The sequence below is a fragment of the Chiloscyllium punctatum genome, chromosome 40 (genome assembly GCF_047496795.1).
Source record: "Chiloscyllium punctatum isolate Juve2018m chromosome 40, sChiPun1.3, whole genome shotgun sequence".
In the NCBI taxonomy this organism is placed as follows: Eukaryota; Metazoa; Chordata; class Chondrichthyes; order Orectolobiformes; family Hemiscylliidae; genus Chiloscyllium; species Chiloscyllium punctatum.
Window position 1 is genome coordinate 59,856,026 of NC_092778.1, and position 15,202 is coordinate 59,871,227.

Consider the following 15,202-nt stretch of genomic DNA (forward strand, 5'->3'; position numbering starts at 1 on the left):
AAGTCAGTCATGCTTCAGTTATTGGGTGGACTGTTAGAACATCGAGATGTTTTCTACCAACTACTTTACAGTTCCATCTGTGATTTCTACATGGTTAAAGCTGTAAAAGACTTCTTTACTGAAAGGCTTACAAATTAAAATATCTTTGAGAGAATGAGGGAACATGCTGGGGGTGATAAAGCTTTTCATCACTTGTCCTAATATCTCCTTATGCACCATTTTTTAACATCACCTGATATTAACCACCTGATGAAGGAGCAGCGCTCCGAAAGCTAGTGCTTCCAATTAAACCTGTTGGACAATAACCTTGTGTTGTGTGATTTTTAACTTTGTACACCCCAGTCCTACACCGGCATCTCCAAATCATTTTTTAAAATCTGTATTCTTTTATCGAGTCATACAGCACGGAAACAGACCCTTCGATCTAACCAGTCCATGCTGACCGTAATCCCAAACTAAACTAGTGCCACCTGCCTGCGCTTGGCCCATATCCCTCCAAACATTTCTTACCCACGTACTTATCCAAACGTCTTTTAAATGTTGTAACTGTACCTGCATTGACCACTTCTGCAGGAGGTTTATTCCATAAATGAAACCCTTTCTGTGTAAAAAAATTGCCCTATGTCATTTTGCTCCTCTTACCTTAAAAATATGATCATTAGTCTTGAAATCCTCCCGCTACAGAAAAGACTCTTGTTATTTACCTAATCCACACCCCTCATGATTTTATAAACCTCTATAAGGTCACCTCTCAATCTCCTGCACTCCAGCCTATCCAGCCTCTCCTTATAACTCAACCCTCCACTCACGGCAACATCCTGGCAAATCTCTTCTGAACCCTCTCCAGCTTAATAATATCCTTCCTGTAACAGGGAGACTGGAACAGCACACAGTATTCCAGAAGAGGCCTCACCATCGTCTTGTCCAACCTCAACATGATGTCATGGGGTATGGATGTTGCTGGCATTTCTTGCAAATCCCTAATTGCCCGAGAACAGAATGATTTGCTGGAGCCACAACAGAGAATCAACAACATTCCTGTTGGTTTGGAGTCACATGTAGGCCAGATCAAGTAAGGAAGGCTGATTTCCTTCCCCAATTTAGTTAACCTGGTGATTTTTTAGGTCATCGATGATGGTTGTCATGGTCACCATAACTGTGACTAGTTTTATGTTCCAGATCAATTAATTAAATTTCAACTCCATCACCATGGTGGGTTTGAATCCATGTCCCCAGAACATTAGTATAACCGCCCTGACACCACCAGCTCCCTTTTGGTGTCTACTTTTGTTTAATAGTCACTCCCGAGAAGTGACAAAATACAGCCTCAATGATATTGTATAAATGCACATCCTTGTTGTTGGTGTCTCAGCTGCAGCTATCTTCATACCATTGAAACAAACAAAAACCTTAAATGAATTATTCACAACTGTTTTATCACGGCTAAATCCAAGGGTTTGTTGGGATGAGACTTTAGTGAGTCAAGTTCTGGAGTCCACATTATAGGAGGGATGTGTTTGTACTGGAAAGGGTATAGAGGAGATTTATCAGGATGTTGGCTGGACTGGAGACTTTCAGTTATGAAGAGAGATTGGACTGACTGAGGATGTTTTCCTAAGAGCAGTGGAGGCTGAGGGGGGACATAATTGAGCTGTATAACACTATAGGGGGACACAGACAGTGTAGATAGAGTTTTAAGGTAAGGGACAGGACGTTTAGAGGTGCAGGATTTTTTCATCACCTGGGCAGTGGAAATCTGGAAGTCACAGCCTGTAACAGTGATAGAGGTGGGAACCCTCATAACATTGAAGAGGTGTTTAGGTGCACCATAGAAAACATTCTATCCAAATGCGTCATGGCTCGGTACAGAGTCTGCCCAGAACTGTAAGAAACTACAGAGAGTTGTGAACACAGTTTGTGAGAAGATTTGTAGCTCGGGTGCTCGTTGTTGTGGTTCTGTTCGCCGAGCTGGGAATTTGTGTTGCAGACGTTTCGTCCCCTGTCTAGGTGACATCCTCAGTGCTTGGGAGCCTCCTGTGAAGTGCTTCTGTGATCCTTCCTCCGGCATTTATAGTGGTTTTTCTCTGCTGCTTCCGATTGTCAGTTCCAGCTGTCCGCTGCAGTGGCCAGTATATTGGGTCCAGGTCGATGTGTTTGTTGATAGAATCTGTGGATGAGTGCCATGCCTCTAGGAATTCCCTGGCTGTTCTCTGTTTGGCTTGTCCTATGACAGTAGTATAATAGTTGTGAACACAGCCCAGTCCATCACACAAACCAACCTTCCATCCATTGACTCCATCTATATCTCTTGATGCCTCAGAAAGGCAGCCAACATCATCAAAGATCCATCCCACCCCGGTTATAATCTCTTCCAACCTCGTCCGTCAGGCAGGAGATACAAAAGCTTAAATACACGCTCCAACAGGTTCAGGAACACCTTTTTTCCTGCTGTGATAAGACTGGACGTCTCAAATTTCAAATCTACTGTTGATCCTTTTATCGTACACCTCTTGCGTAGCAATAACTCTGTACTCCTCGCTCTGTCTAAGCATCTGATGATCTGATTGCCTGTACTACTAGCAAAACAAAACTTTTCACTAAACTTAGATACATAAATCAAATCAAATCAAATCAAATGTGCACCTGCAATGCCAAGACAAACAAGGAGGATTTGATTAAAAATCACACACCAGATTATAGTCCAACAGGTTTATTTGGAAGCACTAGCTTTCAGAGCACAGCTCCTTCATCAGTTGGTTGTGGAGTATAAGATCATAAGACGCAGAATTTATAGCAGAAGGTTACAGTGTGATATAACTGAAATTATATATTGAAAAAGACCTGGATTGTTTGTTAAGTCTCTCATCTTTTAGAATGACCATGTTGGTTTCAGTTCTTCCATATGTAAATCGCAACACTTTTTTTTAGTTACATTCTCAAGTGAACTATGAAAGAACTTTTTCAATATATAATTACAGTTACATCATACTGTAAACTTTTGCTATAAATTCTGTGTCTTTACAATCTTATACTCCACAACCACTGATGAAGGAGCGTCGCTCCGAAAGCTAATGTGCTTCCAAATAAATCTGTTGGACTGTAACCTGGTGTTGTGTGATTTTTAACTTTGTACACCCCAGTCCAACACCGGCACCTCCAAATCATCAAGGAGGATTTGGGGTAGCATTGGAGCAACAAGAAACCACACCTGAGAGTCAGCTGATCGATTCCGAAAAAGTTTCTAAAGAAATCAGTGATAGTTCGAGATTGCCAAAGGTTATCTGCTAAACTGGTGGAGGAAAGACATTGAGCGGATTGAGAAGCCCTCCTGTGGGTTTAGGGGTAACATGGTATTAACACAAGAAGGGGAGAATGGAACGTCTTTACAAACAGTCAAATGCATGAGCAAGAAAGTGCTGTTGAGCTAGAAGATCAGTAGTGATGGAGTTGATGCAGTCAGAGTGAACATAGAACTGTACAGCACAGGAATCAAGACCTTCAGCCCACAATGAACTAGATGGACCGAATAGCCTACTCATTCTATTACTCATGTCCCTCAAGAAATGTCAAAAGGACACATGGTATAACCTTGCCAAGGTGGCTGGCTGATCAGGTATGAGGATTAATCAGGCTTAAACGTAAATATATTAACCAATTGAAACAAGACAAGACTGGCTTATAGGGAGGGGTATTGTGCACTGCTTAAGACAGTGAAAGCTGCTCTCCGCTACAGGTCAGCGGAAACAAAGGTGGCGGAAATCTCCAGTAGAAATAATAAACTCATTCCCCGCCATACTAGAGGTCAGAGGGTGATAAAGACCTTAAAGGATGCTAAAGGATTACCCAGGAAATACTCAGACAGGCTCCGGATAAAATAGATCCTTTGCTTCAGCCTCTGCTGAATGCACAAAGGGACGATGCACAGTTACACAATGTGTCACTGCCACTAAAACTGGATAAAGTGTTAAAACAGATACAAATCCTTTTGCCTGGCTTTTAATGCTGGCCAGGTTGCTGGCTGCTCTTTGCACAAAGTGAGTTAGAAACTCACACACTCCCCTAGAAAGGAGGCCCCAAAGCTCTGACTCAAATCCTGCCGACCGACTTCCCACTAGAAATACGTAAAATTAGCTTTTAAATTTAATTCATCGTTGAAGTGGAGCAAACGTTTGAAAACTGCAGCCCTTCTCAAGAGCACTTCCTGTAAAATAGAGTCAATGCTTCGATTCAAAACAAAAAGAATGCTGCAGTGTAAACATCGGAAAAGTAGTAATCAAATATTTCACTCAATCAACACTTCTCTTTATGCAGTGGTGCCTGGTGCTAATTAAGTAGGCTAATTGTGACATTAGGATTGGTAACAACAGCAATAAATACAACGGCTTGGGATCAATTATAACAGATCTGACTGATCTGATTTACCTAACCCCTGGATCATGTGATAGCGGGATCATCTGCTTCCTTGTATTAGATGCCTTCTATAAACACACAAGGTCATTGCTGCCTATTTCTTAATCAGTCAATGATTGGAGAGTGTCGTTCACTGCCAAACACCAGAACGCTACAGGATTTCAATAAAAACTGAGAGAACTGCGGATGCTGTAAATCAGAAACCAAAACAAAAATTGCTGGAAAAGCTCAGCAGGTCTGGCAGCATCTGTGGAGAGAAATCACAGTTAACGTTTCAGGTCCCGTGACCCTCAGAATATAAGATTTCCTTTATCTGAGATGTCAACATAACGTCAGTCTTTCTGTGCACCTGTCTCCCTCCCTGACAAATGGCAGAATAAATTCAAAATTCTTGAGGAGTCGGCAACATATATTCCTTTGCTATCCTCATTTAGGAATTCCTTGTTTATAGTCATATTTTTATAAATAAGAGACATTTCATATAGAATCATAGAGTCATAGAGATGTACAGCATGGAAACAGACCCTTCAGTCCTACCCGTCCAGTCAACCAGATATCCCAACCCAATCTAGTCCCACCTGCCAGCCCATATCCCTCCAAACCCTTCCTAATCATATACCCATCCAAATGTCTCTTAAATGTTGCAATTGTACCAGCTTCCACCACATCCTCTGGCAGCTCATTCCATACACGTACCAACCTCTGTGTGAAAAAGTTGCCCCTTAGGTCTCTTTTATATCTTTCTTCCTCACTCTAAACCTATGCCCTCTAGTTCTGGACTCCCCAACCCCAGGAAAAGACTTTGTCTATTTATCTTATCCATGCCCCTCATAATTTTGTAAACCTCTATAAGGTCACCCCTCGGCCTCCGATGCTCCAGGGAAAACAGCCCCAGCCTGTTCAGCCTCTCCCTGTTGCTCACATCCTCCAACCCTGGCAACATCCTTGTAAATCTTTTCTGAACCCTTTCAAGTTTCACAACATCTTTCTGATAGGAAGGAGACCAGAATTGCATGCAATATTCCAACAGTGGCCTAACCAATGTCCTGTACAGCCGCAATTTGACCTCCCAACTCCTGTACTCAATACTCTGACCAATAAAGGAAAACATACCAAATGCCTTCTTCACTATCCTATCTACCTGCCACTCAACTTTCAAGGAGCTATGAACCTACACTCCAAGGTCTCTTTGTTCAGCAACACTCCCTTGGACCTTACCATTAAATGTATAAGCCCTGCTAAGATTTGTTTTCCCAAAATGAAGCACTCACATTTATCTGAATTAAACTCCATCTGCCACTTCTCAGCCCACTGGCCCATCTGGTCAAGATCCTGTTGTAATCTGAGGTAACCCCCTTTGCTGTCCACTACACCTTTGGTGTCATCTGCAAACTTACTAACTGTACCTCTTATGCTCACATCCAAATCATTTATGTAAATGACAAAAAGTAGAGGACCCAGCACTGATCCTTGTGGCACTCCACTGGTCACAGGCCTCCAGTCTGAAAATCAACCTCCACCTCCAGCCTCTGTCTTCTACCTTTGAGCCAGTTCTGTATCCAAATGGCTAGTTCTCCCTGTATTCCATGAGATCTAACCTTGCTAATCAGTCTCCCATGGGGAACCTTGTAGAACACCTTACTGAAATCCATATAGATCACATCTACTGCTCTGCCCTCATTAATCCTCTTTGTCTCTTAGTGGGCGGCACAGTGGCACGGTGGTTAGCACTGCTGCCTCACTGTGCCAGAGACCTGTGTTCAACTCCCGCCTCAGGCTGTGTGGAGTTTGTACATTCGCCCCGTGTCTGTGTGGGTTTCCTCCCACAGTCCAAAAATGAGCAGGTTAGGTGAATTGGCCAAGCTAAATTGCCCGTAGTGTTAGGTCTGGGTTAGGGGAATGGGTCTGGGTGGGTTGCTTTTGGAGGGTCGGTGTGGGCTTGTTGGGCCGAAGGGCCTGTTTCCACACTGTAAGTAATCTAATCTTATTTCTTCAAAAAGCTCAATCAAGTTTGTGAGACATGATTTCCCACGCACAAAGCCATGTTGACTAACCCAATCAGTCCTTGCCTTTCCAAATACATGTACATCCTGTCCCTCAGGATTCCCACCAACAACTTGCCCACCACCGAGGTCAGGCTGACCGGTCTATAGTTCCCTGGCTTGTCCTTACCACCCTTCTTAAACAATGGCACCACGTTTGCCAACCTCCAGTCTTCCGGCACCTCACCTGTGACTATCGATGATACAAATATCTCAGCAAGAAGCCCAGCAATCACTTGTCTAGCTTCCCACAGAGTTCTAGGGTACAGCTGATCAGGTCTTGGGGATTTATTCACCTTTACCTGTTTCAAGACATCCAGCACTTCCTCCTCCATAATCTGGACATTTTGCAAGCTGTCAGCATCTATTTCCCTACAGTCTGTATCTTCCATATCCTTTTCCACAGTAAATACTGATGCAAAATACTCATTTAGTATCTCCCCCATTTTCTGCGGCTCCACACAAAGGCTACCTTGCTGATCTTTGAGGGGCACTATTCTCTCCCTAGTTACTCTTTTGTCCTTAATGTATTTGCAAAAACCCTTTGGATTCTCCTTAATTCTATTTGACAAAGCTGTCTCATGTCCCCTTTTTGCCCTCCTGATTTCCCTCTTAAGTATACTCCCACTTCCCTTCTAAGGATTCACTCGATCTATCCTGTCTATACCTGACATATGCTTCCTTCCTTTTCTTAAACAAACCCTCATTTTCTTTAGTCATCCAGCATTCCCTATACCTACCAGCCTTCCCTTTCACCCCGACAGGAATATACTTTTTCTGGATTCTCGTTATCTCATTTCTGAAGGCTTCCCATTTTCCAGCCGTCCCTTTACCTGTGAACATCTGCCTCCAATCAGCTTTCGAAAGTTCTTGCCTAATATCTGTGAGTGTAAAATTGATTAAAACCTGTCTTTGATGGTTAGATCAATAGTACCCAGCGTGACATTTTCAAACCATACGGATTCAGATATTTGCGAACCAGTCTTTCCAAATATGTGATTGTATTGCTTTGGAGCAGGAGGGACATGAACCTACATCTCCTGTCTCAGAGCTAGGGACACTATCACTGAGCCCTTAGTCCACAGTGATTTGTGATCGCTAGCCTCACTGCAAAGAACATGGCTGATCAAGGAACAGAATACAAATTAAATTGCTTTATTAAATGAGGCTTGTTGTTGCACCTCCTGCGCATGTGCTGGCTTATGCCTCATGTTCCACTAATTTTAGGTACGGGTGTGAAGAGAGAGGACAGTATTTAGGACAGAGCCAACTTTGACATATTGCTCTTAGTGGACAGATGCTGGCAGGGCTGAAAAATGTGTTGCTGGAAAAGCGCAGCAGGTCAAGCAGCATCAAAGGAGCAGGAGAATCGACATTTCGGGCATAAGGCCTTCTTCATTCCTGAAGAAGGGCTTATGCCTGAAACGTCGATTCTCCTGCTCCTTGGATGCTGCCTAACCTGCTGCGCTTTTCCAGCAACACATTTTTCAGCTCTGATCTCCAGCATCTGCAGTCCTCACTTTCTCCTAGATGCTGGCAGGGAGCAGGTCACCAGAGTGCTCTCTCTATGTCTGAAGAATAACAGTGAAGAGAAAAGGCAGAATTGAATTGAATTGAATTTATTGTCACATGTACCGAGGCACAGTGAAAAGCTTTGTCTTGTGAACAATACAGGCAGATCAGAGAGTTAAGAAGCAGAGATAAGTAAATAATAGATAAACAGCAGCAAAAAACAAAAACAGGCAAATGTTAGTAATTTTTAAAAGCATGCTATTAAGTTTAAAGAGTATAGAACGATTGTAGGAAATAGGAAACTTTGATCTTCACGCAGGAACTCACAAGGAGTCTACCATACCCTGCGGCATCTTGCTTCGTCTATATACTAAATACTAATAAAGAGAGTGAAAGTTAAGCAATAGTTTGTTCAAATTGCTCCAACTCGCACAGACCGGTGTTTCTATACTGAGTGCCTCTGCTTATCCAGTCCAAATCTGTTACAGTGAAGGCCTATTGACAGGAACCCCGCTCTAAGCTGCCTCATCACCGCTTCCTTACATTTGACTCTCTCTTCCTGGGATTGCATAGTGAATTATGCACTGAGTAGCCATTATAACAATTGCTGCTCTGAGAGATGGAACAGTGACCCTATCTTTCAGGATCATTGTTGCAGCTTCCTGAACGCCAGCAGCTGAAATGCAGGGAACCTCAGATGGACCTTTGCCTCTAACCTGATTCTCAGGTTCCCATGAACTTGTATTGATAAGGCTTAATGCTTGTTTTCTACTAATAGTCGCAGCAGGTTGCTGTACATAAGGGGACCACAAAAACTCTGGCCCATGCTGACTAGCTCCGCTGAAGATTTTGTGTTGGTCTTTACATTTGTTGGACTGGAAGGAGGGTGTAAATTCACCTTGTGATGTTGGTCCCGGAATGTCTGCAGGGAACGTGGGGACTTTGGATTCGAACGGAACTAGTGTTCGACCTGGGGCCTGTAGGGTCCATTAATGCAGCACTGTCAAGGCCACATGGGAACACAGGCCTCTTGATCAAAATAGTATTTGTGGCTTTCACAGTTAAATCCCTGTGAGACTCAAAGCTTGAGAAGGACAAGTACAATGGGGGAAGGGGAAGAGACACCTTCTGGTGATTTCTGTCTGAACAGACACAAGGCTGGAAGTTTTCTCCAGTGCTATAGATAGGAACATCACAGATATTTTCATCAAATGTAGAGAGTATGACTGAATTACAGAACTTCAAAATGTCAACTAGCTTGTTGCTGCGGCTTGTTATTCAGAAAGAAGGGGGCACTTTTATAATGGGTATAACTCAAACTCAAACAAGGTGAAAAGCCCTTTTATATCCCCACCCCTAAGGGTTCCTGTCCTTCATTGCAAAGGAAATGCGTCTCAGGGTCACTTACCCAGTCCATTCTCACAGTCTGTAAAGTCTACACAGTGGACTCTTCGGTCGACTCCATAGGGCCCCAGTACTGTCCTAGGATGAGAGAAACAGTTACACTCAGTGCACATTGGACTTCAGATGAAACACAGATACCTTTAATTTGAGAAAGATCACCACTATCCTGGGCTGGTAGATTAGATTCTGCAGGAGTGTGGGTCCTCAGAGATCATTAGCCCTAGCGACAGAGCGACATTTAGATTCAAACTGATAAAAAGCTGAAAGGAGGCCTTCAGATCTGGATCAATTCCAAAATGTTAAACCCTCTATTCAACCATCCACATTAGAACAGTGACAATGCTTCAGAGCTATCTCAACGCGAAAAGTGCTGAGAGACATCTTGCTTGTGATGGTACAGAGATTATTGAAGATACAGCTAGGAATGCAAACTTCTAGTTGTGAGGCATCTCAGAATGCAACATGGTGCATAGAGAAAAGTTTATTTCTATCGCACTTTTGGTCATTTCCAATTTGAAATGTTTTGCCCTCAGGCAACATGCTTGACAGGAATATGTACATTGTAAAAATAAAGACAATTGCAATTCTATTGAGTGGAACATACTGTAAGGAGACAAGTTGAACTTTATTGCAAATTCTGTGATATTCAAGTCAAATGGTTTGTATTGAACTAACTGCACAGAGGTCAGGATCCCAAGACATCTTTCTTTTCACATGTGCACAGTACATGGACTTTGACCAGCCAGCACAGAGCCAGTCCCTAGACTGAGAAGACCTTCTCAATTTCCTGCTTATTTTTATTTCTTCTTGCAGAACCTTGGACACTCCTGTTTTTTTTTTCCCCTTGACACTGATCCAGCTCCCTCAGACCCAGCTCTCAGAGTGAATAGCATGTCCTGTTTTTTTCCCCCACACTACCACCTTACAGCGGAAGTGCTTATTTTTCCAATCTTCTGCTTATTATTTTATTAAACAATTACAAACAGTTTATAAAAAAACAGTTAACATTTACAGCTGTATACAACAGCAATATTACAAGGGAGAGGAGCATCAAAGCCAGGCCCCAAACTCTACTGTTCAACCAGTTTACAGGGAGATGAGGACAAACCTCAGATCACAGTTCCACTTGAAAAGACAGCGACAATGACATTTGTACATGAGACAATACTGTTACATACAAAAGTGCAAACAATACAGACCCAGATTGCCCCCGTCCCCCCCACCTTCCGGCCACTCTAAGGCAGCCCGCCCCCTACACACCTTCCAGCTCTCGGTCCACCCCATGTCTCTTCCAGTTCTCGGTCTGCCCTGACCCACCTTTCGACCACCTCTAGGACAGCCCGCCCCGGTACCTGCCTGGGGTGACAGCACTGAGGACGGCTACCCGCCTTCTGGCTCTTGGTCTGCCCCTACATACCATTGGGCTCTCACCCACCCTGATGTGCTGTCCGGCCAGTAGGCTATCCTGGCACACCTTCCGGCCACCTCTAGGACAGCCCAGCCCCTTCTCTGGGACGACAGCGTGCAGGGTAGCCCACAAGCCTTCCGGATCTCAGCCCGCCCCTACGCGCCTTCTGGCTCTCGGCTGCTCTGACACCTTTTGACCACCTCTAGGACAGCCCTCCCGATTACCCCTTCTTGGGATGACAGCGCTCAGAACGGCCTACCCACCATCTGGCTCTCGGGGCGACTGGCGTCAGGGTGGCCTACCCACCCTCTGGCTTTCAGGACAGCCGACCAACCTTCAGGTTCACAGGATGGCCTACCCACCCTCCGGCTCTCGGGGTGACAGCTTTCAGGACAACCCATGAGCCTCCCAGCTCACAGTAAGGCCTGCCAGACCCAGGGACACAAGACAGTGCAAGTGATTGACCCAACAAACATCATAATACAGTTAATTATCAAAAAACACACAGAGTCCTTTCTGGTACACACAGAGTCCAGATATAGAGTCTTCAAAAATATAGAGTCCATTCTCAGGAACAGAGTCCACTCCAGTTTACAGATTGCATCGTCAGAAGTGGAGTCCACTCCAAACTGCAGAGTCCACTCCCGAAGGCAGCAAATGCACAGCACACAGATGTTCAGTCTCCATGGAGTCCTGGCCCAGCCTTGGAAAACCAGGCCCACTCACAGGAACATAGTACATTGTACAGGTGCAGTTAACTCACAGGGGTTTGGTCCACTCCCGAAGGAAAGGTCTTCTCCCAAACTCTAGGATACAGCAACTGCTCACCTCCCAGCACACACACAGGTGTTCAATCTTCAGAGGCCCATTCCTAGGGCTAGGCCTCCCCACAGGAACAGCTCCTCTGGTAAAATGTATGTCTTCCGCAAGGGCTCAGTCCAAACACCAAAAACAGTGAGGATACATACAAAAAACAAAGGAAACTAGAGTCCAAGGGCTAAGCCCTACCACTAAATTAACATTATCCTTTTCTCAAAAAGTAAAAAGAGAAAAACACAGGCTGTAACTAGCCAGTGAAACAACAATCCCCTAATGAGAACTGAGTTACACCTGAAGCACATTATGTGCATCAGGAATTTAACAATCAGTCCTCGCTAAAAGGAATGTCAGTTAACAAACTGGCTAAATAATTCAGCCAGTTCAGGAATCAGGTTTTTCCCTCCAACAAAGAGGGGAAGCAGAAACTAACAGTAACATACTGACTATAACACCAGCCAGCTCAGAGCCAGTCCCTAGACTGAGGAGACCTTCTCAATCTCCTGTTTATTTTTATTTCTTCTTGCAGAACCTCGGACACTCCTGTTTTTTTACCCCTTGACACTGATCCAGCTCCCTCAGACCCAGCTCTCAGAGTGAATAGCATGTCTGACACTCCTGTTTTTTTTTCCCACACTACCACCTGACAGTGGAAGTGCTTATTTTTCCAATCTTCTGCTTATATCTGTCAGCCAGGGCTCCCTGATTGGCTCCAGTTAACTGGCCCAACCAGGGATCTCATAGTCAATGACATCCACTTGGTCCAATCACTACAGTAATGTTTGTTTAAAGAAAGTTGGTGAATAAAGTGTATGTTTGGGAAATTAGCAGTGAAGAAGGCTCTTACAGTTGTCATGATTTGGAGATGCTGGTTTTGGACTGGGGTGTACAAAGTTAAAAATCACACAACACCAGGTTATAGTCCAATAGGTTTAATTGGAAGCACACTAGCTTTCGGAGCGATGCTCCTTCATCAGTGCTAGTGCTTCCAATTAAACCTGTTGGACTATAACCTGGTGTTGTGTGATTTTTAACTTTTTACAGCTGTAATTGTCTTCTCTGGAACAGAGGAGGATGAGGCAAGGCTTAACTGAGGTGTACAAAATTATAAGAGGCCCTAGATAGAGTGAACAGGAAGGACCTAATTGGCTTCACAATGAGATGAACAATTGACTTAAAGTAATGTGGGAGGCATTAACCAACTTTGAGGAGAATGTTTGATACTCAGACAAGGGATGAGTGCCTGGAACTCACTGCCTGAAGAGATGAACAAGACAGAAACCCACGCTGAGGATACTTGGATCTGTACTTGCAGCCTACAAAGCGATGGAACACGAGTGGAAAGCGGGAAACGAGGCTGGACAGTTCATGTTAGGGCAGCAGAGAAAGAAGGGGCTGAATGTCCTCCTTTGTACTGTAAATGTCTTTTGATTCCATCAGTCTACCTTTCTTAGTATCATGTGTTTATTCAGAAGAGTCTTTCATGGCTTCGCAAGTACATGAGATGTCTAACTGGTTTTTAATTCCTTCTAATAATTTTTTTAAGAAGTTTGCCTTTCTTGCCACCTTACTGCACACACTGATTCAGTAAGTTATTTCTCACCTTGGATTTTAGCTTTGGGTTTCTAAGATATTTCTAGACAAACTTTAGCAGTGGTGTTGGAGGTTTAATGGAGCATGGAGATTTGTTGGTTGAGGGAAATAAGGAACGTTGCAGTCCTGGCTGCTCACAATTATCATTAAAACCTGCGCGAAAATTCAATGCATTCTTTTCACTTGCTTGTACAGCAAATTCCAAACAGAAATTCATTTTGGGTATGTCACTTAGTTGTCGATAAATTTCACGTAAGTAAATACTGACAAAGGAGGAACAAATTAATCAGTCACAGATGTCTAACTTTAGCTAAGACATATATTAAAACTGCTCCAGTATAATTCGATCAATTCATCAGTGAGTACACTCTGAATACATTTCCTTATCCATAAATCGACTGCTGTTAACGTTCTCATAGAGAAGAGCAGACGTGAAATCAGGAGCTGACCCCTCCAGCATCTGAGGGATTGTCACCTTGTCCCAGAACACTGTCAACATTAACATTGACCCAAGGAGTGATTATTATTGTTCATGAGACTCTTGAAGAAATAGGAATGGGAATACGCCATTCGGCTCCTGCTCCTCCATTCAATAGCATCAGAGCAAGGTTTGAGAAGATTTGTAGCTCAGGTTGAGGCTCTGGATGCAAGTTTGCTCGCTGAAGTGGAAGGTTCATTTTCAGACCTAGTTTCATCACCATACTAGGTAACATCACCAATAACATCATGGCAGATCCGACATCCCTTCTACCCACCCTCCTGCATTTTCCCCATTATCTTTGATTTTCCTACCAACCAAGAATCTATCTCTCTCAGCCTTAAATATACACAAGGGCTTTGCCCCCGCAGCTCTCTGTAGCAAGATGTTCCAAAGACTCACAGCGCTCACAGAGAAGAAATTCCTCCTCATCTCAGCCTTAAATTGGTGCCCCTTTATTCTGAGACTGTGCCCTCTGGCCCTAGACTCTCCTGCGAGTACATCTCACATCTTTAGAACACAAAGACATTCTCAAAAGCAGGTTAATGATTCATTGATAGAAATTAGTCAACAAATTTTATTGACCAGTATTTTACCACGATCTAGCACAAACAATGTATCCGGAATAATCTCTTCAGCTTCAAACCATCCCAAAGGAATATTCAGAGAAGAGCCTTTGACAGAAGCACCTTTGGCTTATTCAAGTTGGAATCCCTTTCCAAACATAAACTTTGTCACTTCATTGAATAACCTGGTGTTTAAGACCATAAGGGCATAAGAAATAAGCACAGGAGTAGGCCATTCAGCCCATCGAGCCTGCTCCACCATTCAATAGGATCACCCGACCTTCCTCATGCCTACTTTCCCCGTAACCCTGGATTTCCCCCTTGATCACGAATCTATCACAGCCTTAAATTTACACAAGCAATTTGGCCCCACCCTTCTCTGTGGCAAGGGATTCCAAAGGCTCACAACCTTCTGAAAGAAGAAATTCTTCCTCATTTCAGTCTTAAATTGTTGTCTCTTTAAGCCTTCTGGCCCTAAACTCTTCCCGTGAGGGGAACCATCCTCTCAGCATTGACCCTGTCAAGCCCCTTCACAACCCGTTATGTTTCAATGGGATCACCTCCCATTCTCCAAACTCCAGTGAGTGGACTCCCAACCTGTTTAACCTTTGCTCATAAGGCAATCCCTCCCTACCAGGGATCATCCTAGTGAACCTCAGCTGAACTACTTCCAATAAAATAATGTCTAAAGGGAATAAAACTGCTCACAGTACTCCAGGTTTGATCTTACCAGGGCCTTGTACAGTTCCACTAAGACTTCTCGACCCTTATACTCCAACAGCCTTTGAATAATGGTCAACATTCCATTAGCCTTCCTGATTACCTGCTGCACTCAGCTGCCTATGTTCCATATACAAAGACCCCACATCTTGTGTGTTGCAGCTTTCTGCAGTTTCTCTCCATTTAAATCACTTCCATTAAAACTTTTCAAGTGCCAACTACATTCTTCCCAGATTGTGTCCAGACTTTTCCT

The 15,202-nt window shown here is 43.7% G+C and overlaps 1 protein-coding gene across 1 annotated transcript in view; it reads right to left on the minus strand.

The window, feature by feature from the left end:
* LOC140464659 (syntaxin-binding protein 4) overlaps positions 1 to 15,202 on the minus strand; it is a 115,768-nt gene that overhangs the window by 85,255 nt on the left and 15,311 nt on the right. Inside the window, exon 2 of the mRNA XM_072560021.1 lies at positions 9,373 to 9,446. Coding sequence (XP_072416122.1) covers positions 9,373 to 9,446 — 74 coding nt within the window. The remainder of the gene's footprint in view (positions 1 to 9,372; positions 9,447 to 15,202) is intronic.